At 40.6% G+C, this 26022-nt stretch overlaps 1 protein-coding gene across 1 annotated transcript; it reads left to right on the top strand.

Annotated features, from left to right (window-relative positions):
• The first annotated feature begins 821 nt into the window (after positions 1–821).
• On the top strand, positions 822–20979 carry ntn5 (netrin 5). Its single transcript, XM_074661824.1, has 7 exons — positions 822–1003; positions 6416–7860; positions 11044–11232; positions 13700–13849; positions 17465–17515; positions 19766–19846; positions 19989–20979. The coding sequence occupies exons 2-7, from the start codon at positions 6426–6428 to the stop codon at positions 20561–20563; spliced, it is 2481 nt and encodes an 826-aa protein (XP_074517925.1). The 5' UTR covers positions 822–1003; positions 6416–6425; the 3' UTR covers positions 20564–20979.
• Positions 20980–26022: the final 5043 nt, after the last annotated feature.

The raw sequence follows: 26022 nt of genomic DNA, 5'->3' as shown, positions 1-26022 counted from the left end.
TGGTACCTTAAATCAATTGGTTTGTTGTGTTATGAATTAACTTACTTAAAATATATGTTCTTTGAAATTTAAATGCATCAAACGAGTACTGAATACTGACTAGATTTTTTTTTTTTTAATTAGGGAGTAAAAAACAATAAAAAAGTTTTTGGGATACTCAGAAAGTATCACCAGAAAATAAGGTTTGCTATTTCAAGATGGTACCTTAATGAAAAGCAACAACCAGAACGAAGTCATTGTCAGAGAAAAGACAGGTAAACTGAATTGATGTGTGTCCAGTTAGGGCTTCCGTATTTTGGTCTAAATCCCTTGGAAACTTTTTGGAGTAAAAGTGAGCAATTTTTTTTTTCATACTGTAGAAGATATATGAGGTAAAATACACCAATTTAGAAAAAAATTATAATAATCACAAACAAGGTAAATAAAGTGACAATAGCATATGGGTATGTTTAGATAATTTGAAGTTTGATAAATTGCTTTAATAAATTCTCCAAAAACTTGCACGTGCACACTTTGCATTCCTATTCAAAGACGAGGAGGATCATTTCAAAATAAAATTAAGGTGTATGACAAGATGACTTGAGAGAGTATCAACAAAAAGATAATCCCCTATCAGCTAAAAACTATAAATACATGTTATTAAGGATTAACAGACAGTTTGATGATCCCTGTTTGAGTTTGACGGACATGTGAGCTCGCTTGGCAGCGCATGGAGCAGGATGTTACGCCTCGAGGTGGGAACTCTTGGCGCACTTCACTTTCTATAAGCAGCAGAGACGCACCTCCCACCTGTTTGCGTTTATTTATCTCTCCTTCTCCTCCTCCTGCTCGCTCAGTGCCCGGTGTGTTGCCCCCTCCCGGCAGTCTCGTCCTCCGTCTCTGCTCTGCTGCACCGCAGACGCGCAGGATTTGGATGTCCGGACACTTGCTGCGCTTCTCTTCATGATCGGGAGGATCTGCTGGAGCAGAGGGAAGGAGAAGGAGGATCACTGGGACGCACATGGTGAGCTGCCATCATCAACGTCTTTTTAATTTAAATGTGTACTAATCGGGCTGTTGCTTAAGTTTCAGTGACGTTTAATCTCTGATGAAGTCGCGCGCAAGAGAAGCCGTTGAGAAGAGAATGTGTTAACCGTCATTTTTTAAAATTATGGCGGAAATATTCCTACAAATTCACTGTATATTGCAGCATTTTAACACTGTATTTCTCCTTTCGCTTCACGTCAACAAGTCTATTATTTTTCTGCATACACCTGTATCATCGTGGAGCCAAAACTAACGGCTGTTAACCCACAGTTCATACCGGTTTCAATTAAAAAGTTTTTTTTTTTTACTATCAAAATAGAATTTCTACATAAATAATTTTTCCGTACTTTTTTATTATTATTTTTATTACCATCTTTTTAATGTATATGGTGTATGTAATATGTGATTTTGAACGATACAATCAAAGTTGAATAGTAAATTTAATCTAGCATTAAAATGTCACGAAACACGGCCTCAGCGCTACACAGACCAGGCTAACAACTAACGAGTATTTTAACATAAAACAGAAATCAATCATTTGTTCAAACTGTGATAGACTCATAATGTAAATATTTTTCTTCCTCTCTGGCAGATAAAGCTAATTAGCTGCAGCTAATTTCAGGCTAACAAGTGTAATTAGCTGTGCTGAACTGTGGCTATTAGCCTCAGGGCTCCGCTGTTAGCTAATGCCAAAATAATCAAACTATCCTAAATATGACAAACCTTTCTGTTTAATGAACCGAGGCAGGAGTCATTAACATGAGGTTCATTCAATTTACAACACCCAAAACCTGCGTGTCACTGCAGGCTGTTTTCTTTTGTGCAATTACTCCACTAAAAAATCCGTTTTTCCCAGGAGGAAAGAGGCTAAAACGCACTTGCTTTAATAGACATAGCAGGCTAATTGCTAATTGTTTTAAATGACATAAGGGATGAAAAAGACAGATCATTTGTGATGATGTGGTGCTTGATTAAAAAAAAAAAAAAAAAGGAGGTGACTTTATACGTTGATAATTATCTGATAATTATCTGGTAACCTGTTCACATCAACAAAAATCTAGCTGCTCTTTATTATTTTTTTTTTTTTTAGTTTTTGTTGTTTTCTGCCTCATTTTCTGCATAAGCCCACCTGTACATCATTATGTGGATTTAATTCACACCAATAACAAGTAGAGGCCTCCCCATTTTTCTCCCATCATGCCCGAGGTTGCCTCTGGCGTGACTTTAACATGGAATCACCATGATTTCATTTCCATCTGTTTTTTAATATCGACATGTGAAGCCCGAGCGGCAGGAGAGCGTCTTTGCCAACTTGTATGAGGTTATAAAGAGGGGTGGGGGTTGACAGGAAACTAGCTTTCAAATATCAAGTGGGTAACATGTGGTTTTTGTATTTAAAAAAGTTAAATGAAAGAAAGGTTGGTGGAGAGATTGGCGCCCTCGGTGCGAGCGTGGAAGCGCACCAGGCTCCTGCACCTTATTGGTTTGTTTGAGGTGCAAATGGGACGGACAGAGGGCTTCAGCTAAAGATACAAGCAGTGATAATCCTTTTTGTGCTGTCTGTTGCTTTCACCTCCTGGGCCGCTCCACTAAAATTAGATTATTACACCTTAAACAGAACTCCTGGAATCCGCTCCGTGTGGAATAACACACACATGGGCTTCAACTGTGCTGGCAGGAATGCAGTTTGAGCCTACAGACCGCATACGTAGCCTCTCTCCAGTGTTGTATTTCTGGCTGACTGAGGACAATTGCAAATTAACAAAGGTGTCAGTGTGGTAACATGCACCAACAGGTGCTTTGGTGCTGCGTCAAACATGTGGCCTATAACACAGAGCTTGTATAATTGATCATATTTATTTAAAGGCTGCGTGTCTTCAGCGGAGCAGCAGTGTTGAACCCTGGGAAATCCTCCAAGAGACAATCACCCTGACACGACGCAGCCCCTTTAACTGCTGTCTTGTGTTTATTTGTAAAAACAACAACTTAAGTCTTTTAAAACTCAACAGAGGCAAGAAACGCTATTTGAATTTCAAATCTTTGCCCCCGTATCGCCGGCCGAAGCTGCTGCCCATGACGAGGAATGTTAAAACGTGTGAGACAGGCCAAATCCAGCTCATCTGCTCACCAGAACAGATCCAGACCCAGACAGGCCCGCAGCTCGAAAGTGTGAACAGACAGAGAGAGTTAACAGGTAGTCACAGACCCAACACCAAAAACCAGAGCTCTCTGCACTCCATGATATAAAGACCTCACATCCCACTTAGAGGAAGAAAAGAAAAAAGGAAAATCAGTTTTATGTGCAAATTATCACAAACAACAAATTTACTTCTGTACGCAAAAACTGGGAAGGAGAAAGAAAAAGATTAGGCTGGTGTCAAGCAAAAGAAGGTCAAACTGAACATAAAACTTATGTATGTAAAAAATGTGTAGATACAAAAACAACTAGCAAAAATACTTCTGTGAAACTGTAGCGCTCTTTCGTTCGCAAACAAACACCACAGCTCTTAAAAATTTAACGGTCAAAACAGATAAATTCTCATTTGACTTCTCCTCGGTGATCATATTTTACGGGTTTCCTTTTCCTCTCAGCTCGCAACGACCTCTGAAAAAGACAACCAAAAGTATAGAACACATAAATAAAAACAAGACACAGACATTTCCCTGTTTATTTCAAAACCAATCTGGAAACTACGCTGCAGCACATGTACAAAAAGTACGAATAAAGATTTTATCCACATGTCCCCTTGCGGTGACTTCGGCAGATTATTTTCCCAGTTTTATTGCCATACGGGGTCACATTTCCCTCTAGTGTCCCCACCATACTCTTAAAATACAGTGCGCGTCAATAAAACCCTGACTTATAGGGCGGTAATATTTAAGCAAACAAGTGTTTTTGTGTTTTACATTTCCTGTAAAGTTGGATCACATTGTTAACGTATGATTTCACTGAGAAATTTCTTCTTCAGAGCCAATAAATTTTTCTTGAATTCAACAGTTTAGGGTAATAAAACTTCTAGTGGGTGTTGATGGTTTTTATAGGTGACGTATTTGCTCCAGTTCCTGTTGCTTCGGTTTTTACTGCGTCGTGAAACAATGCTTTGGTTTCCCTCCGTTTAAGTTACTCAATCTGCAGCTTCATGAAGAATAAACGGAGATTAAGTCGGGGAATTAAAATAAGGGGGTCTGCAAAGCATGAACATGAGCGTTGGTCTCTGTACGACTATGCTGTAAACATGCCCCCAGGTTGTCAGCAAGTATTTTTCCAGCCCCTTGCCAGCCAAGCATAGCTGCTTCTAAAGATCACCCGCCGGAGATGTTGATCTCATCTTACCACTATTTGGCTGTATAAGCTTTTTCAAAGACACAGATTGCTGCCAAGTTGTTTCAAAATTTGAGGTTTCTGTGCCGAAGAAATGGAGATGCCGTCTTCCAAGCTTCTGTTGTTTGCAGATTTTGGTGTAAAATCGTCTTAATGTCCCCTCGCATCAAACGGCACGTCTTCACGCTTGTCTTCAGCAGGTTCCTCAGACACCCCAGCTGTGTGAATTTTTGGAAAGCAGCAGAGAAAAACCGTTGAAATCATATCCGGTGGGTTACAGTGGCGGTGCCAGACAGATGATCCAGTTTCAGAAGAAGACAGAGTCTCATTTTGGCCGGGTGGGGGGCTTGAAAAACCTCAGGGGGGCTCTCTTGGATGAGCATCCATTCAGCACAGTGCTTGTTATGTTTAATTAGTCGTGTAATGTGACAAAGAGAAGAGCAAGAGCGTGTCACGGGTATGTTTAACCAACACCCCCTTTGTGTGTCCCCCCTCAATCCGCCACTCTCCTGAATCCTCCGGTAACCTTTGCCCTCCTTATAATCTCTGACACTGACACCCTATGAAACCAGAGAGCCAATTAATCACCAGATCAACGTATAAGTCCTGCTTTTTATCAGAGAGTTCAGGTTCCCGTGGGGCATGTCTCGACACGACAGGAATGACCAACCGAGGCATTCTGGACACCAGGAATGTGGCTTGGTGGCACCAGGGTCACAGTCAGACCGCTCATCACGGCGCTCTTTGCTTGTGGCGTTTCCTGCAGCGACACTTCGAAACAAAGTCATACGATACGCCTGATCTTCCTTTTGTCCTCGGCCACGTTCGGTTGATTCTCTCTTTGTCCGGAGGTCAGGTTGTCCAAATCTGCCAAGGGAATGCCGTGTCCTGCTCACAGGCCCCTCGGAGCTGTGTGGTCCCCGAGGGAAGCCTCATATTTCGGTGGTCGGCTAATTGAGCGGGATGACGAGGTCGTAGAGGCGTTCAGCCCCGTCTTCTCCTACGGGTTTGGTTTATGCAGCCCTGCTGACTTCGCTGTCAGTGTCAAACGCTTGTTAGGACATCATCAATCTCGCAGCAGTTAAGAATATTCTCAGAGCAGAATGAAGGGGGCAGGTGATAGATGAGCTGGGGGACTGAAGAGCAAAGGGGAAGTAGTTTGGAAATGACAGTCCTGTAAGAAAGGAAGGAACAAAACACGAAGGATCCAAAGGAGGAAAGTTTAAAAAGTTTGCTAACGTGACTCTGGGCGACGATAAATCAGGCTCCAGAAAGAGTACACTCATTGTTCATTTTGTCCACATGCCAAAATTAACACTGCGTATCAAATCCTGACAGAGGAATAAATTACACTCGTCACCATCGGTAAGAGACGGGAAGGGATTTGTTCGTACACAAGTCTGCATTTGTCTTTACCACGGAAGTTTCCATTTAGGGGCTCAAGCCGAACACACATTTTGATCTGTAAATCATCTGCTCCCATCCTAAAGGCTAATCTCCAACTCCTTTCCTTCCCTCCCCTTATTTTCTGTTTCTCATACCCTCGATCGCACTTCTCATGCTCAGGCACCTCACGCTCGCCTGCAGCACTGACCGGTGGTAAAGTGATTTGAAAAGGAGAGTCATAAACGTGATGGATGTGGTCCAGTTCGGGGTTGAGCCCCAGCTGTTGGGCATGTTTTTTGTCATTTCAGACAGACCCGCTGGGTGTGCACCCTTCTTCACCCACACTCTTGCTCTTTTTTCATACTTTGGAAGAGTTTTAAGACAGATATGTTCTTCGGAGCTGTCAGGGTCAAAGATTCAAACCAGTGGCCAACACTATTTTGAAGATCGGGATTACATTTTTACAAGATGAGATCTTTACTGGCATCACCTGAAAGCCGACGAGGTGCGGTGAGATGGTACTGTCTGTTTCCAATAAAGGCACAGGTGGTCTCTCTTGGATTTCTCCTCTATTTGGCTTTGAATTCAAGTCTGATAAATCAATCACTTTGTGGGGTTTTTGTTTTATGATCCAGCTCCCATGGATTTCTCTTAAAGCCATCTTTTTTTCTTCTTCCCCAGGCTGGATGACATGATGACCCTACCCTTCTCCCCTCCCCCCTTCACCTCCCTTTTCCCCTTTTACCTCCTGCTCCTTTTCCTTCCTCCATCCCTTGTCTCCTCTTCCCTTTCCCACACCCCTCTGAGCTGGACTTCGCCCCATGACCCGTGCTACCACCTGGACGGACGTCCGCGCCACTGCCTGTCAGAGTTCATCAACGCCGCATATGGAGTCCCCGTCAACGCCAGTCACTCGCTGCAAGGGCCCGACCATGACGGCAATGTCACCACCTTGACAGACCTCCACAACCCTCACAACCTCACCTGCTGGATGGCTCACGGAGATCCTGACAGTGGCGAATGGGTGCTAACGCTTCCGCTTGGACGCCGCTTTGAGATTACATACATCAGTTTGCAGTTCTGCCAGCAGGGGGAGCCTTCAGACCCAATTTCCATCTCCATCCTCAAGTCGATGGACTTTGGTCGGACGTGGAGGCCGATGCAGCACTACTCCAATGATTGTCTGCGAGACTTCAGGCTTCCCTCGCAGACAGTGGCTCAGAGTCGGCACCAAGAAACCGAGCCCCTCTGCTCAGATCCCCGCCCCTTACAAAAACAAAGGGGCGGTATGGTCCTAGCCTTCTCCACCCTGGATGGCCGGCCATCCTCACCGGATTTTGACCACAGTCACACCCTCCAAGACTGGGTGACAGCCACAGACATCCGCATAGTTTTCCACCAAGTGTCAAAACACGCCAAGGATAGGACCTCAGATAAGCAAGAGGAAGTACGATGGCATGACCAGGTAGAGCCTGACAGAACGACGGGGTTTTCAAGGTGGAGGGCGGGCCACAAGGGGCTGGATAAGTTAAACATGGAAAACACGTTAATGTTTTTTGACAGGGAGACAAAAAACTCAGACACAAGAGGGAGGAACAAAGCGGACAAACATGGAAGAAAGAGTCAATCCAAAGGTCAGGAAGAAGACGGACACAATGTGACGAGCAAGGACAGAGGGGATGGTTTCGGTACAGACATCCTCACGCCTTCAAAGAGAGGCGAGAAAGGCAGAGGGCGTGGCCGCAAGAAAGCTGACAGCCAATGGCTGCCTTGTCCAAATGGAGGTTGCAACTGGTCAGTCGAGGGGAGGAGTAGAGGTAACAGAGGACAGGAGCTGAGGAAGAGGAGGAATAATAATCTGAATTCAAAACAAAGGGACTCACAGGTGGCCCCTCACTTTGCTTATATGACTGCTGTCCGGGCTCCTCTGGCGCTCTCGGACCTGCAGGTTGGGGGCAGGTGTAAATGTAACGGACATGCTTCCAAGTGTCGCCGTGACGACACGGGACGGGCTGTGTGTATGTGCGAGCACCACACAGCGGGGCCAGATTGTGATGTGTGCGAGGATTTCTACTGCGACAGACCGTGGCATCGAGCGACGCCAACGCATCCAAATCCATGTGTTGGTGAGTTAGTTCAATGTATTGTAAGAAGACAGCGATATATGGCACAAACCACAAAACAATCAGCCAGAAATTGAGAGTAAATACATTAAATGCAATACACTAAAAGCTCAGTGGCCGCCACCAACAAACTAAAACTCTGACAAAGATAAGAAAGGTGAAAAAACCTGCAGAAAGGGTTTGGTGGTGCATCTGCAGTCACACATTTATACTAAGCCAATTTATTCCAGGTTGCAAAGAAGTTACTGAAAAAATGAGGAAGCCTTGGATTTGACAACATTTTAAGCCAAAACAATGTGATAAAAAGTCGAATAATGAAAAAGTTAGTCCCTAATATGAGATGAAAGATCAACATGAGGATTTTCATAATCATGTGATAAAATGTCACAAGCTTTTATCTCATAATTTGGTCTTTTTGTGTCATATTATCCTCTTAAGACCCAGCGTCCACACATTTGGACATTACATTCCTGTCTCTCAGACCCATGATACTTTATGTTTTAAAACTTTGACTTATTAGCCACATTCAGGGACACTGCCCACATCATGTTTTGATAAAATCACAACATATACATCCGTTTAAGTTTAATAACACTACTAACAAACAACTTATAGAGAACTCATGACACAAATAATCAAACTTTCTGTAAATGACAAAGTTTAGTTATTATACTTACTAGGTCTTACCCATCCCAAATAGCAAGGTGAGTTAAAAAATGCACACCAGACTAAACTTTCTTATTATTTTGGCTTTTAACTAATAATACTGACTGTCTCATAATTTTTAATTTTCTCCCATAATAATGAATAATTATCTTTTTTATCTAATATTTTTGTTCTTTTATGCCATAACTAGGATTTCCTTTTCCATCGTTATGATTCACATCTCAAAACATTAATTTATTATCTTGTTTTTTTGACATATCATGCCATTTCTGTGGCTTTTATCACATTATTTCTACTTGTTTAATCCCAAAACTGACTTGTTGTTTCACTATTCATGCTTATATCACATAGTAATACTACTTTATGGTTGTTTTGTTTTAAATCAATTTAGTTTGGTTTATTATCTCACAAATTTGACCTAAAATTTTGATTCTTCATTGAAGCGAAAGCTCACCTTTTTTAGCCAACCTGGCAGAAATAGGCCTCCATACACCCTTTCACACAACACAAGGAAGTAGTGAATGAGAGGCTTGCTCCTTGTGCTTATCTCTGTTACTACTGCAACTTTTTCCACCATACATTTTCTCTCTATTCAAGTTTCTAGTAACATTTTTGGGTACAGCACCTTGTGAACAGCTAGCTTCTTTGCTGGCTCCACAGTGTCAGCATATTCAGTTATTCAGCTGATTAGAGCACAACATTATTAATTTACATTAACCAACTTTATCACAATATTTTAATTTTACAAGTGAAATAAATTATCCTCTTTATTTTAATTAACTGAGATGAACCTGTGTGTACTGGCTTACCACACCTGGTCTTAACCAGAGATAGTCAGACACACACGAACTCAATAGTTTTATAGTGTTAGAGACAACGAAGATGCCGTGACACTGGGACTCTCTTTGTACCACTCGTCTCTAAGGACAGGAGCTGAAATAAGCAAATTCATTTACATCTTCTTTACATCTTCATGTTGAACAAACAGGATCTGAGTTTCTGAGAAGTTACACAGTCATACACTCATCTGTCACTCCCTTCTCGTCTTTTTGCTGCTGGCTCAAATAATAAGATTGCCAAGAAATCATTAGAAAAGAATCAGCCCTGAAAAGGATTCTGTCAGAGGGTCTTTTGGTATGAGAAAACAATGTTCTGTTTTCTTTGTTTAAATTGACAGTTAAACATTTCCAGACTCTTGTTTTCTAAGCTTAGAGTCATGTCAGTGTCTGTATTACTTTAACATGAAGGGACTTAATCAGCCAGTGATCCAGGGATTGCTCAGTGTACAGCCCTCAAAGCTTTAGCTAAGCTAGCTATCTAATTTCTTTATTTAAAACAGCTGCGTACAAAGTGAAAGACTGAGTCCATTTGTATTAGAAAAGAGACACCCGAGGACAATTTGGCTTTTGGTTTGAAACATGAATCAATTAAGCTAAACACAAGCTAGCTAAGCCATCAAACAAGCTAGCGGCAGTTCATCTTTAGCTAACCTTAATACCTGTTGGCTACTGAGGAGTGCTAATGTTTAACACAACTACATTCAGTTTCCCACAGGTGTCTTGAACAAAAGGAGAGTTTTGCAAATAATTTTGACTTCCTGGATCCTGTCTGCTCACAGCAGGTGAAGCTCTTCCAATGTGGTGTTGGTGTCTGATGTTAGCTCCGTTAGCCATGTCTGTGAATAGCATGATGCTACTCTGCCTTCTGGTATTCCCTCTATTGCTGGGTTAGCACAGGTAGCTCGTCCATCTTATTGGAGATAGATCTTACGTTCCCAATAACGATGGATGGAAGGACAGGTCGATGTCGTCACTTCTTAGCTCACACCTGAGAACCAGCACATCGTCCTCACCTCCTTCTCCTCACCTTGTGGGAAACATCAGGCCTTGCACCAGTTAGCATTGACATGCTACAGGCTGCTAACAGCTGAGTTCACATGTAAAGAATGCAGCCATGGTTACATGTAGGATCTCCAGACAAACACAGGAGAAAAAGTCGTAAAAATATCCCTGAAGCCACAAAAAGTTTGGTGTCCACGACCAACAAATGAGCCATACAAAGTGATGATCCGCTCCAAATACAAAGATAACAAAAAAGAGACAAATTTATCTTGCTAATGCTAACCCAACAAGCTCTATCAAGGCTCCTGTTTGTTAATAAAGAACTTGTTAAATGATGCCAAATTTGTAAGAAACATGGATTTGAAATGTACATAATCTACAAACACCAAACAGCTTATTCTACTATTGACCCTTGTTTGGTGATATTTGGTGGACTGGATGATTGAAGTCATAAGAAACAAGACACTGGCAAGGAAAGGAAACACGAAACAGGCTTCCTGACCGAGTTAGATTTATGCCAAGAAGCATTGTGACAACAAAGACATAAACTACCAAACACAAGTTTTCTTACTTTTTGCATTTGTCTTGGCTTATAATTTTTAAAAACTTTTAAGGGGCTGCCCTGAATCTTTTGATGATCATTTTTCTTACTGTTTTTTTGTTTCTTTCCCTTTTCCAGCCTGTGAATGTAACGGCCATTCGAACAAGTGTCGCTTCAGCATGGAGGTGTTCCAGCAGTCAGGTCGACGCAGTGGAGGCGTGTGTCAGAAGTGTCGCCACCACACAGCCGGACGCCACTGTCAATACTGCCAGAACGGATACACGCGTGACCACAGCAAACCGCTGAACCACCGCAAGGCCTGCCAACGTCAGTCAACACCTGTGTGTGTGTGTGTTTACTGTATGAGTGTTCGGGATTTTCATTAACTGAAAGCTAACGTATACAGATGAAGTGTCATGGTACCACCGGATATTGTAGCGTCTGACTCAGTAAATGTGTGTGTGAGTGTGTGTGTGTGTCCCAGAAGTGTTTATGGGCTGGTTACATTGTGAGAGTGGACAGCTATTCCTGTTAGTCCCACAAAAACACACAAACCCCACAGAGCTGCCACCTGTACACCCATACTTACCGCCGGTCGGCATGTGGAAGCTGACCTTTGACCTTTGACTGGTCACATGTCCTAAGTGACTGTGACACTCTGGCATGCTTGTGTGAGGCTTTGACTGCCGGCCTAATATTACCCAAGTTAACGGGCTCCCTTTGAGGTTTGACACGAACGCGGGGATGAAGAATTATGATTTAACGTTGACGCATTTTATCACTTTTTATGCACATAAAAGTCTACGACCACCCCAGCTCACATTCAAGGTCAGATTTATTGTTGCTGTGTTGCTTTTAGAGACCGATTTTTCACTTTTGCAGTCGAGTTGTTTAGATTCATTGTTAGGATTTGTCTAAACATTGCCTGAGTGAGAAGAGTGTCTCCTCTCTTTGGGTCTAACATGTTAGTGAACACTTTCTCTCATCCAAAAGTAGAAAAAAGAACTTATCACGTGTATCAGTTTAGATAAAAGAGTTGTCTCCATCTTTATAAGACTCGTGTGACAAATGCAACGAGAAGGGAAATGAATCCAGGCCTTTATTTTTCCGTCCCTGGCGCATATTGATAAGTGGTGAACATCTTCTCAGCCTTCATATGGCGTCCTGCCCGAGGAATTTGTCTTTGTTTACCCCACTCGACAGCTACAAAATAGGTTTTACGGCGTTAGTAGAGGTCTTGTATATTTGCTCAAGGACGCTCCCTCCCTCAGGACGGCGGCTGTCAAGCAGGATTAAACCTGGGTTCCTTTATTGATGGATAGACCTCCTCAGCCCGTCTATTGTCCTGGCTGTCCTCTGTGCAGCTTTGTTGCTGCTTTGTTGTCACGACTTGGTACGGTGATGAAACATGTTCACTTTTAGAATAACGAGTCTACTTTTTATTATTCAGAAATGTTCTCACTGTTATATCTTTGCCTGATCATAATCTATGATTTAAAATAAGATTATCATGGACAAAATTGGTTATTTCTAAAACAAAAAATTCTTAGTTCCTTGTGTCTGGGTCAGAGTTTTCCTATGAGAACACAAATCCATTTGTTGCACTTCTTTTTCCTGCTGAAAACGATCCATCTGATCTATTTTGTAGTAATGGTGGACAATTGAGCTAAAATGTAGAGTAAGGTAACGTTGGCTCTACAAACTGAGTGTACAAAGTTTGCTTGTTGTCACATTTCAAGCAAAAGCGCAACATAAAACAAATAAATACATGAAGGTGTGGCTTTGCATTTTGGGAAAAGTTGTCTTGAACAAAGAAAAGTAGTGTTAAAGGGAGACCTGTACTCCAAAACAAATGCATGCCTTGGTAATGCTGTGTTCCACAGTTGCCAAGTCGGAAAAACTTGCCATAACAGCAGAATTTCTGATTTATTGTGACAAACACAAGTCAGAAGTTCTAAAATAAAAGAAGAAAACAGGAGCTTAATTATTGTTTACACCTGAACTTGGAATTTCCTTCTGGGAACTCGGAGGTGGTGTAAGTGCCCAGCTTGGCTTTCCCATTTAGAAATCAGAAATTCCGACTTTCATGTACAAATGAACGCACAACAAGAGTCAAGTTACTACAACAGTGGGTGATGGTGCTCATGGGAAACGGAGTCTTTAGCCCGGAAAAACACCACCAATTTCAGTTTCCAGCGGTGTCACATCTGTCAACACAAAATCTCCCAGCACCCTTCAAGTATTCTCTGTTGTTGATCTTGGGCAGTGTTTACGATCGACTAAGGCTCACTGAGACTCATGGGGCCCAGTTTATCCGTCTACTTGTTCTTATTGTGAAAAACAACCATGTCCACGTGGTCAGAATCAGTCCAGAGGCAGAAAATGTACGAAGATGGTGCTGAAGTTTCTGGTCTGCAGATGTGTTAGCAATCCAGTAACCTCAGTGCCAACTGGACTTTCTGTAAGCTTTGTATCCAATGCTGGGGAAATGTCCTGTGTTAAGTTTGGATCCTTCCTAAACGTGTTGTTGTTGATGAAAGTTGTCTGTCGTTCCCTAAAAAAATAACTTGTGGAGAGCTGAGTGCCTCCGCTGAGCACAACACCTTTAGCCAGCTGATTAGCAATGAAACATTAATTAAGTGAAAAGCAACTCTCTGAAAGTATGGTAATACGAGACCATGTGTTTGATAGGAAATCAAAAACTATTAAACATCTTCCTCTGGTTAGCATCTTCATTGTCCAGTAAAACTACAACATTTGTCGCACTTACCCAACCTTCTGCTCCTTCCCTCAGCGTGTCAGTGCCATCCCCTGGGAGCAGTGGGCCGCTGGTGTAACCAAACATCAGGTCAGTGTCTGTGTCGAGAAGGTGTGACCGGCCTCAGGTGTAACCGCTGTGCCCCGGGGTTCAAACAAGGAAGGTCTCCTCTCCGACCCTGCATACGTAAGTCAAACCACAGTTTGTAAGACACCTTTAGCACTTGTGTTTGATATTTGTTGGTAGATTGTTTCTGAGGGCATTTAGGACCAACCTGGCACCAGATCAGAAAGTATAGGTCATCATTCAGCCTCTTGTTTTGTTTCAGTTCAACAGTGTTTAAAGAGGGATTACAAATCTTAAAGAAGTGTTAACTTTGCATTCAACACATGCCATCCTCATGAAGCTAATCAACTTTTTAATAGTTGGTTGTCAGTCAAGACGAAGTGATCTCTTTAATTTCTCCTTCAGCATTATTTGTTTGGCCTTAATGGATTAAACCTTCTATCAAGCTCTTAAGCCTTTATCAAATCGTAGCTCGGTTTAAAAGGAGCCGCTGCCGTCCGGAGTCATTTGGACTTATCATGCAGCGTGTCCCCTTTTCATCATCCCTGGAGACTGTTTCCATAGCAGCCTTGACATGAGCTGAAACCTACGAGGAAACCTCATCACCAGCTGATCTGGGATCAGAGTCATATCAAGTGGCTTGCTGCTTCTCATATTTTGACCCCGGGGTCTGGCCAGCACCGAACCCCAGCCCCGAGCGCTAATCCACGTGCGCTTCCCCGGCTAATCGTACGAGTGCCGACAACTACACAGGCACTGACACAGTGTAAGCCCCAATCAGGTGACATAGGAAGCCAGAAGCGGCGAGCTTCACACCTGTCGTGTAGCTCACAACGCCCCCATCCCAGGGCCCAGACTCATAACTCTCTCAGTGAAAGGAGTGAGTGAAAGAAAACCTTGTTTGTTTTTACTGCCAGACCATCTCAGGCTATGTATAGCATCTCTTACCCCCCACCACCTCAACGAACACCAACCCTCATCCTCCACTCTGCTCAGATATAAGTCACCATGCTAAACCTGAAGTTAGCTACAGGTTCATTTTTTTATCCTCAACTGAATCAGAAACCTCAGAATATCAGAAAAGGATGCACTGACTACATTTTTTTATAAATAGACTTAAAAAAATACACTTTCTAAAAGAGTAGCCTTTGCTAAAGCTGAAGCTAATCTTTATTTTCATCTATCAATCTTGTGCTTTTAGCTAACCCTCAAAATTAATTAAGGCTGTAGGTGAATGCAACAATGGTTGAGAAAACCTGAGAGAAACTAGCCTTAGCTAAAATAAAAAGAAGGGAAAGATAACTTCTGACCTAGCTAGCAAAGCTAACTCCTTAAATTTATGTAACTGTAACTTGTGATTATGTTTGGACTGGAATTAGTGCTAATTTTGTGCTAAGCAGACAAAAATAGATGCTTATGCCTGAAGATAATATTTTACAAGTAGTATTTGATTCTTCTCTTGAGGGAATACTTCTAGTGTACGCGCAGGGTGTTATCAATGAATTGAGCATCGTAACATTAGTTTTTTTCAGCCTTTAAAGTAAGTAAGCCATGCCCTCACATGGACACAACAAACAAGTTTCCTTTCAAAATAACAAGAAAAAAAAAGTCATTTTTGAATGTGTGTGTGTGCGGTTTTTGTTGTTGCTGCAGCCAGCCCCTAGTGGACACTTAAGGAACTATAGTTTTAACACTTTCAAACAGGCTATACATTTTAGACTGATGTTTCCGCTTGGTTTATTTGTTTGTTTATTTAATTTGGATCCATTTAATTTGGAGCTAGTCTTCCTGGGGTCCAGGCCAAAAACAAACATATTTACATGTAAAATAACAAGAATGCCACACAGTCTGTACAATCAATCACATTTAAGAAAGAGAAATAAAAACATACAACACACTGAGACAAACTTTACAATAACATCTTTCAAAAATAAAATAAATGGACGTTAACCATAAAACACTGAAGAAGGACACAACCACTGTGCCTGTTGTCCTACAAATATGATGTTTTTTTAATTTGGTTTTTAAAAATACATTTATACATTTTTTATGGTTGAGACATATCTGATAACTTTCGCAGAAACCGTTAAATTTGTTGTCTGTTCGTTTGTTCCCTTTCACAAGATTTCAGTAGCAAAGAGGACAACGATTGGGCTTGTAGCTTCTATGTTGCCTTGCTTTGGTGTTTATATTTGATTACAAAACTATTTATACACATGGCTTCACCAGCTCGGGTAGGTGGGTCATGATAGCTAAAGCTTGGCTTGGGTAGGGTAAAGCTTGCTAAATAATTAGCTAACATAATTTTGCCGACTAGATTTCAGCAACTTTTTACATAAATACATTTCAAGTTTTATTCAAAATTTATTCTCTTTATATAAATCAAGTCAGGTCCAGAAAATAAATGACTAAATGAGTTTTAGGTGTAATGGTCACATGTGCTTTTATGAATTAATTTTCACTTAATTCTAGACTTTAATAGGATTTTGTTTGGTAAAGTTTAGATAGAATTATCACCTCTGCCACGGAGGTTATGTTTTTGGGAGCGTTTGTCTGTGAACTGCATGACTCATAAAGTAACAAATGAATTTTGATGAAATTTTCAGGAATGTTAAAAATGAGATAAGGAAGAAGTGATTAAATTTTGGAGGTGATCTGGATCACTGTCTGGATCCAGGATTGTTTTTAAGGATTCTTTATCATTGTGAGATAGGGCTGTTTTCACCATACGTGTATATAACGCCACCATAAATGGTCGGATGGCTTTGAAAAACTATACAAGACAAGGTCACCATAATTTCTGACAGATGTAAAAGTACGATCCAGATCCTGGCAATATTCTGGATACTGAGATCTGGAATATGAAATATGTACTGGGTCATCATAATTTTCAACACTGTCAGGAAACAAATTATCATACAAACCTGCAACTAACACCAAATTGTAGCAGACAGTCTGCTGAAATGGAGTATAACATTAAAGTCGGACTAAAGTGTTGGAGACAATCACAATATGCTTGGCGGAGGTCTGTGCTCTCTGAGTGTTTTTCTAGTTATACATTATTTTAATTGATTACTCAGGTTATTTATGATACTGAGAAATTCAACAGCCCTCGTCTTCTTACTGTGTACTTGATGTACATACACCAACAACATGGCACCTTCCTGGTTTTTGAAGAGGGGGGCAGCCAGCTGGGTTGGGGTGTAGGGTGTCACTGGCCCAGTTGTGTCAGAGAGGACAGGACACGGACGGGGATACCGAGTGTGAACTTGGTAAAATATGGCAGCGCTGTCACACACACACTTTTACAAGTGGCCTGGATAATATACGTACGGAGCAGCAGGTTGTTCATTTTCCATTTACAAGCTCACAGACACGCACAGAGTCAAGCAAGGTTTACCAGACTCTGTTCAGAGTTTGAGACAAAAACCATACCAGAGGCGATGCTTCGACCTTATTAAATTACCAAAAGTAAAGTTTGGGTCCCCGTGTCTTTTCAGAGCGTGTGTTTCTCGCCCATAAAAACAGACCACACACACATTTTTGACACTTGCTTATCTTCTGTGCAGACATGCCACCGTGCAATGGGAGGCATCCGAGCATAGCACACATAACACACACAAACTTGTTCAGTCTGCTACAACCTGACGGCTCATGAGGGTATGTTGAAGCCTGTGTGTGTGTGTCTGTGTGTGTGTTCCGATCACCTGTCTGAAACTGTGTTTATGTTTGCAGGAATTCAAGAGGTCGCTCCAACACCAGTGTTTCAACCTCAGTACAGCATAGGTAAGCAGACCAACAGGCAGAAATGACACAAGCCTGTTAATGTCATACACTTTCAGCTCTGTTTCAGGTCAAGCTTTTAAGTTTTTTTTCCTGATGGTTAAACATCTTTTGATTGATCAGGGTCGGATCCAGTTAATGTTTAAGGAAGAACAGTTTAAATAGACAGGATTAAAAAAAATCGAAAAGAATTTGAATAAATTCAGAATATTTTTTTATTTTCAAAATAAAATATAAGATATAAAGTAAAGAAGCATTGGAACAACTTCACTGCAAAAAATGAAATTTTACTAAGTACTTTTCTCTTATTTTAGGGAAAAATATATTTTCAGACAAAATATTAGCCACATTCACTTGACCAGCCCAGAAAAGTGTCTTATTTCAAGTCATTTAAAGACAAAAATTAGGTCTGAATTGCTTGAAACAAGTAAAAAAATCTGCCAGTGGAGTAAGAGAAATGTGTTTGTCAAGATTAGAATAATGTCTTAATACAAGCACATTTGTCTTACCCCACTGGCAGATTTTTTTTTACTTATTACAAGCAATTCAGACCTCATTTTTGTCTTTAAATAACTTGAAATAAGACACTTTTCTGGGCTGGTCAAGTAAATGTGGCTCATATTTAGTCTAAAAAGACATTTTTACTGAAAATAAGACAAAAACACTCAATAAGATTTCGTTTTTTTGCAGTGTAAGAGCTAATCTATCAAATACTAGACACTAGACACACTTTTGTGCTAAATTTATGTGAAATGATAGCAAGAAATGTTGGACCCTTTGACAACTGGTGCCACCCAACCTTAATATCAAGCATTGGCCATAATAATTTGTATGCTTGTCAGTTTTTAAACTTTTTGTTTATCAATTCCATCTCCTTTATTTATTTTTTTTTAATCGTAACTTTGTTCAAATGTTTAATAAGATCCATAAAAGGCCATATCCCAATAACATGACCTCAAGATACATAGGACGAGATGTTTAATGAGGACGTCTGAACTGTGTTCAAGGTAGTTTTACGTGTCAGAGCAGGTGTTCCCAAACTTTTCAGTCTGCGACCCCCAAAAATATCCAGTAACACCCTGCTACTAGGGATGGGTACTGAATTAGGTACTTTTATAGGTACCAACTGAATTCTGTCAAAAATACCGGGTACCAATTCACGTAAAATTAAAAGGTACCATGTTTAGGTACCTAAATGCATCCTTGTGTCTGTGAGGGATTGAAAGAGTAGGGGGTTTTCCATGCTGGACTTGTACACAGCATTGCAAGGTTATATATTGAAGAATAAATATGTTAAATTGAAAAGAATTTTGATTTTGTTATTAAAAAAATTGATATTTTTTTGACCACATAAACACACAAAAGTGCCCAAAATTGGTACTGTTGAGTATCAATACTGATTACCAGGTACAATATCATTTTAAATGTGAAAGGTACCCATCCCTACCACTATAAGCCAATTTAAATACAGATGTAAAAGAATGAAAAAAAAAAAAATTAGGTATTGATTTAGCTAATCTGGGGAAACTGGATGACCTATGAGCACATCTTGTGTTTTGTTAATTTATCTGCTGTCCCTGAAAACATCACTACCCTTGTCTTGTGCTAACAAAGAAATCTGGAAAAAGGGTCAAAAAAAATGTGGTCGACGTGATTTTAATATAAAATTTTACCCATATTTTTGTTTACAATTTTGTTTTCACAATAACAGATGAAATATACATATTTTTATAGGGTTTTTTTTATTTTGGAAAGTATTCTACGACCCCCTCTATTAGTGTTTCATGACACAGAGGATCCAGCCTCCACTTTGGGAACCACTCGGTCAGACTCTAAAACCTGTCGTGGTTTTAAGTCATATGAAAGGGTTAAATCTCAATAAAGACTGTTCAATATTGAGAATTCTCCAACGCTGTAATGTCATGTGACTCTCTAACCGACCGTTTCCACCCATGTTTGTGTTGCCTCATGTATGACACACACATGACCGAACCACCTCTGTGTGCTCATATATCAAAACAAAACCAGCTAACCACTCCCTCCTAGTGGTGGCGTTCAGAATGTCCCACCTGCTGCACTCGGAGTCATCTGTTAGTCACAGGATACTGTGATGACAAATACAAGCAGCCATATTGTAATTAGGGGAAAAGACATGTGCTGATATGCTGGCTATGAAATGATACCCTCTCATTTGATGTGCTGTCCCTCCTCCTCCTCCTCCTCCTCCTCTCCCCCTCTCTGTCCCTGTTAAAGCGGAGGAGTGTGTGTCGTACTGCCAACCTTCTCAGGTCAAAGTCAGGATGAACTTAGAGACTTATTGTCTCAAAGACTTTGGTAAGCATCAAATTTTGTGAGAATGATTGAAATAACTTTTCAGATTTTGATGCAACAAATTGATTTGCACCAATATTTGTACATTTAAATTAAAAAATATGATTTTCAACATGTGTTATGTTTTGTGAAACGTTTACCTCAGTGTTGAAGGTACAGGTGAGAGGGATGGAGCGTTCAGGTCCCTGGTGGCAGTTTTCCATCTCAGTCCAAACCGTCTTCCGCACGGGGTCCACTTCCCGAGTCCGCAGGGGTCCTCAATCACTCTGGGTCCCAGATCGCGACCTCAGCTGCGGCTGCCCCGCCCTCCACGTCGGCCGGACCTTCCTCGTGATTGGCGCCGACGAAGGGGAGCGTGGTTGGGGTCCCGAGGAGCGTCGCCTGGTGGCAGATCGCTCCACTCTGGCCCTCCAGTGGCGGGAACACTGGAGCCCCAAACTGAGGGGTTTCCGGGGGCAGGATAAGAGGGGGCGCTGTCCACCCAAAGCCAACAAGCAGCAGCAGGAGAGTCACAGGGAGCAAACACGGCCCCAGACTGGGTACATCCCCCCACACCTGCTGACTGAGACACAGACAAAGCGTCACAGCGTGAACACACACTCTGTGGAAGTGGAGGACACTCAAACCTCATCGCACACACACTCTTACACACACAGCGATGTTAAATCCCTCTTAACAACTACACCTACCATGGTGTGCTCCACTCAGAGCCCAGGATGAAAAACTTTAACCACAAAGAAAAATTAAAGACTTTTTAATTGTCCAACTCTCCAGATGGTCGAGGCGTCGAGAGATGTCTAAAAATGTGACGTTACCTGACGCAACCGTAAGAGAATTATCCAAGAGTCTGTGTCAGGAATTATTAAAACATCTAAAAGTTCCACCAACCAAACTGGTGCTACGTGATGTACTAATAGCTGCAATATTTTATACTGAAGAGGCTTTTCAAAATAAAAGTCTGACTTAAGTTACTGAAATGTCATGGAGTGTTTGTCGTAAAATATTGTTGAGCCGTAACTTCTCTTGATCAGGTCGTGTAGCACACCAGAATGTTAAATTAAATTACAAGAGATACAAAAACTTGCTGATTCACCAAATTATTAGTGAGCAATGTGTTTCTTTACGTATGCTACACACACACACACACACACACACACACACACACAAAAGCCCATTCAACTTGTGATGTTATATTTCTTTTGTAATAAAAACATGGAAAAATCTTATTTGAATCTTTAAACACTTTTTAAAATATACTGCTTTACAGTTTTGTGAAAATTGGTGCTTATCCCATGTTGCAAGACTGGAATTTCTTTGATAAAATAATTAATTGCTAGGCACTGCCCTGTTAGCTATGGCTGCCTTTTGCAGCGGCTCTCTCTTCTTCGTCTCTTTTTTGTAATCTTTGCATTTGGAGTGGATCATTATTTTGTATTTTTACTACTTTTTCTCCTGTGTTTGTCTGGAGATCTTACATGTAACCATGGCTGCATAGTTTACATGTGAAATCAGCTGTTAGCAGCCTGTAGTGTGTCAATGCTAACTGGTGCAAGGCCAGATGTTTCCCCACAAGGTGAGGAGAAGGAAGTGAGGACGACGTGCTGGTTCTCATGTGTGAGCTAAGAAGTGACGACATGGACCTGTCCTTCCATCCATCGTTATTGGGAACATAAGATCTATCTCCAATCAGATGGACGAGCTAGCTGTGCTAACCCAGCAACAAAGAGAATTCCAGAAGGCAGAGTAGCATCATGCTATTCACAGACATGGCTAACGGAGCTAACATCAGTGTTGTCATGAAGACCTAGACGTGCTGTAGATCAATCTGGTCCTGGTTGACCCAAACTGGAAGCTAAGAAGTAGCAATTTAAAGTAACCTGCAATATTGTTGCTGACAATCTTATTTTAAAGTGTAGAATACCATCAAGCATGTATCTGGAAGGGAGACTTTTTCAAGATCACTTTCAAACTCTCCACAGCCCCTTTAAAGTGTGTTTGTCAACATGTTTTACTTTATGATTTAGCGTCATATAAATTCAAGCTCAATCTCACAAACACACACACACACACACACATACAGAATCACACATATACCTTATATCTACATTATTTGTGGAAACTGACCCGATCTACAATCTGTTCTTGTTTTGGACAGCTGCCACCGAGACCAAACTAACCTCCGCCTCGTTTTCTAACCCAACAAGAATTCTCGGATCCAGCAGGAGCTCTGATATGGATCTAAAAAGCATCACTCCAACATAACGTCATGACTTGTGTTTCCATATCGGAGGTGTGGCGTCATCGCCCGTGGGGATTGGGGCCGGTGGAGATGGAGGTGGAGGGGGCAAATTAGGACAGATGGGAGAGCTCCTATTTGTTGAGCGGCCATGTTGTTTTTGTAGCAGGGGTGTTAGTGATTGGCTGTTTCTATGCTGATGAAGCCTGAGATTGAAAATAAAAAGAGAAAAATAGACTCGCTGACTGAAGGTCAGTCACGACTGTAGAGTGAGGAAGAGTGGGGGTGATGGGCTCTTTCGAACGTGTAGACTCTATTTGTATTTCTTTCGTTGAAAAAGAAGCCTTAATCCTACCTGTTTACTATGCTCTTATTGGAAACTGAAGAGGCTAAAGCTAATTTCAGCAGAAGTTCAGAATAGTTCACAAGACCTTCAGTATATGCTTTATTTAATAGGAGAAAACATCATTTAAATCTTGTACAAACAACTGGTTTGACTTTACAGTGTGATAGTGGAAAAATAAAGTTGTGTACTGTAAAATCTCAGCTAGACAGAATCTAAAACCAAATAATTCAAGATCTGAAACCTTACATCGCTGTTTAATTTGCATTCATGACTTAATTTTATTCATGACTAGTGGTCTTAGTAAAGGTCATTGTTGCTATTTAGTGGTCAAAGTTCATCACTTCTTGAGCCCAAATCAATGGAAAGGCAAAAAAGCAAACAACTTTTAAACACACACATGAGAATGTCGCCTCTAAAGCCCTGAATATTTTAGTTTGGAGCTGGTGGAGACCAAAAAAGTGCCAAATCCATTAGATATATGACCTAAACTAGCTTAAAGTGTTTGCTAATAGCTAAAACATTGACTTTAATTGAATGTCATGTAAAATATTTGATGATACGTACACTGAGTGTTGGAAAATATAAGCTAATACAGATTTAAAGTTTTCCTAGAAAGGCTAAATTTAGCATTAGCATTGGCTTTAATTAATAAAGTAAAAAAAAGAACATCGGGTAAACTTATAGCAGCAGCTAGCAAGAGTACAGTTTGCATGCAAAACTGTTCGGATCGTTTCTTCATCGTTCAAACTCTTTTATATCAAAATAGGAGTCAGATAAATGAAGTTGAAACCTTTAGTTGAACTTAAAACAGCTACTAGCTATAGCAGTTAGCTTACAAAAGAGGATCGAGCTGCTTCAAAACAAGACATTTTTCTCAGAAGTTGGTGGAAACAGTTGAGCCTTAGGAAAGAATAACTTAGGCTACTACTTAAAATATTTCAACACCAACAACTGCCCAAATAAAAGAATTTATCTTTTATCTTTCAAGTCCTGTCAATGACAGTAGCTTTTTAGGAACCCTGAATAAGTAGCCCTTGGTTGAGGTAGGTTTAGATTAGCATTAGCATTAGCAAACAGCGTTAGCACGCCCAACTTGAGAAAAAAACTGAAATGGCAGTTACATAATAGAGTAAATTTCAGCTGCTTGTATACAAAACACAAAGGGGTGTCAAAATATATTTCTTAAAAATAAAACTCAAGACAAAAATCATGTCAGAAAGACAGTGTAAAAATGTTAGCATGGAGGCTACAGCACGGCTGCAGCTAGCATATAGCTAACATGATAGAAAACTATAAGAGGGAAGACTGTGTCTTGTCTCACAGTAAAATATCTGTGTGTGTGTGTGTGTGTGTGTGTGTGTGTGTGTGTGTGTGTGTGTGTGTGTGTGTGTGTGTGTGTGTGTGTGTGTGTGTGTGTGTGTTGTGCACCTGCTGTATTGCTGCAGGAAGCACCTGTCAGCGGTCGTCTCCTGGGTGCAGCCTCTGTCGACATGAGGGTTTGATCCTAAAACTCCCCAAACACACACACTTACACACACTTACACAGACACTAACAGACAGCTTAAGCCCGCAGCTCGCTCTGTGGAGGGGTGAGGAGGGGTGAGGAGGGGGAGGTAACGTTATCTGCGGCTTTGTTCAGTTTAAACCAGCGACACACTCTTCTACTGTTTTAGTGGAACTAGGATTTAACTTCCTCTTCTTTAGCTGGGGACGCAGCAGTGTGTGTTTGTAGGTGTGTGGTATTATGTTTACAACCCGCCGAGGGGGACGCTTTACGAGAGGTGAATCCTGCAAGAGCAAAAGTCCAACGAGAGCATCGCAAAGACATGAACACACCACACTCATTTTCTTCTTGATCACACACTTTAAATTTCACTTTGCTCTCTATTAAATCTGGAACTATTTTTTCCCACATTCTAACTTTTTGTTTCACACCCAAGAGGAGTCAAGTTCAGAAAGTACCAGGACACACACACACATACACACTCTCACACACACTCACAGGGCTTCTGTTAACCTGAGAGGCAGAGGGTCAATCCCTGTGATCCGCGGCCTACATGCCTTCCATACAGACACGCCGCCGACACCGCAACCTGACTCCCAGCAAGATTAGGACTAATCAAGCATGGCACAGCTCCGGGCAGCAACACCATCACACACACATACACACACACTCCAACTTGTGCTTCTCTCAAACGTGGACAGCAGGAGGGTTTGCTTTTTTAAAGAGAAGAAACACCTCTTCTTTTGATTCTTTTTCCATACAACAAAGCTCTACTGGAGGTTTTTTTTAGCTGATAATAAATCAGACTGAATTTTGTACTAATACCTGTGTGTAAGGTAAATAATGTTATTACCTTTTTTTACAATCTAATAAAATCCTTATGCCATGATGGCTCCACGGACGGTTGCCTCAGTACTGCGCTCTCTCGTACTTTGTGCAGTTTTGTGTGTTTTTGGAGCACTTTGCTTTCCTAACATCATTTCAGTGCACTATTTTTATTTTTATTTTCAACTTGAATGTATATGTATTTTTGTATTCTTCTTTTTAAAAAGTTATTTATTGTTATTTATTATTATTATTATTACTATTATTATTATTATTATTATTATTATTATATTTTATTATAATTATTATTATTATTATTATTATATTTTTAACTTTATTATTATTATTTTTCTTTCTTGCTACTTAAGCTCTATTTTTTTCTATTTAGTGATATTTAGTGTATATTTACAATAATTATACCGAGTGTGGTCAAACTAGGGTCAAATTCCTTGAATTCTTGAGATACTTGTCAAATAAAAGCTATTAAGATTCTAAATCTGATTTGGAAAAATGAAACCTTTAAATAAAGTTAAATTTAAAAAAAAGGATGACCAAAAGGGTTTGAGTAAATTGTTAAAAAAAAAAGATTTTGTTTTCTTCATAATTATTTAAAAAAAAAAATTTTAAACACTAAGCCATATGATGTCATTGTAAGAGTATTTAATTAAATACTAAAAACAAACATTAGTGAGCTAAAATGAAAATAAATAGATTCTTTTTCTTCATTTTTTTAGTCTTTTATCATGTTGTTTACTTTTTTTGAAATAAATTCAATCAGTCTTCGCTGGCTGGTATGGTCTAGCTGTCACTTCTGACTCTCACCCTGTTTCCTGCTTTTTCCTGTTCTAGCCAAACACAGACAAAACGCCAAATAAATAACTTAAAGAAAAAGCAAAACTGCTACAGGACACATCCAAATATGTAAGTTTGAAAAAATCAAACATAATGAGCTGTGAAATATGTTTCCTCTTGAATAAGTGTTTACTGATGGAGATGAGCTATTCAGACCTAAATGGTTTATTTAACCTGGATGTAAAAAAGTTGTTTTTGAGGCTTTTAAGAGTGAGAGTTGGGGGTGACATACAAGAAAGATGCCACAGGTTGGACTCGAACCCATGCCAACCCATGAAGTCTGTTCTCATGGAGCCCACAACTTAGACCACTAGTTTTGGCCTGGTGTGTATGTATTCTTGTGAATGTGTCTTGTTCTGACCAGCAAGGGTGATGAAGGATAAAATGCATTTCATCAGCTACACATAACCCTTATT

Source organism: Halichoeres trimaculatus, unplaced genomic scaffold, assembly GCF_033239565.1.
Source record: "Halichoeres trimaculatus isolate MK-OKI-2021-1 unplaced genomic scaffold, fHalTri1.1 fHalTri1_scaffold_22, whole genome shotgun sequence".
Classification (NCBI taxonomy): domain Eukaryota; kingdom Metazoa; phylum Chordata; class Actinopteri; order Labriformes; family Labridae; genus Halichoeres; species Halichoeres trimaculatus.
Note: the sequence above shows the minus strand (reverse complement) of the source record. Positions and strands in the feature narration are given on the sequence as shown.

What these genes read in the sequence shown, in the direction of transcription:
- ntn5 (XM_074661824.1), top strand. Translation starts at nt 6,426, where the DNA reads ATGATGACCCTACCCTTCTCCCCTCCCCCCTTCACCTCCCTTTTCCCC. An exon ending in GCATCCAAATCCATGTGTTG is followed by an intron (nt 7,861 to 11,043) that starts GTGAGTTAGTTC and finishes TCCCTTTTCCAG; the next exon opens with CCTGTGAATGTAACGGCCAT. An exon ending in TCAACCTCAGTACAGCATAG is followed by an intron (nt 17,516 to 19,765) that starts GTAAGCAGACCA and finishes TCCCTGTTAAAG; the next exon opens with CGGAGGAGTGTGTGTCGTAC.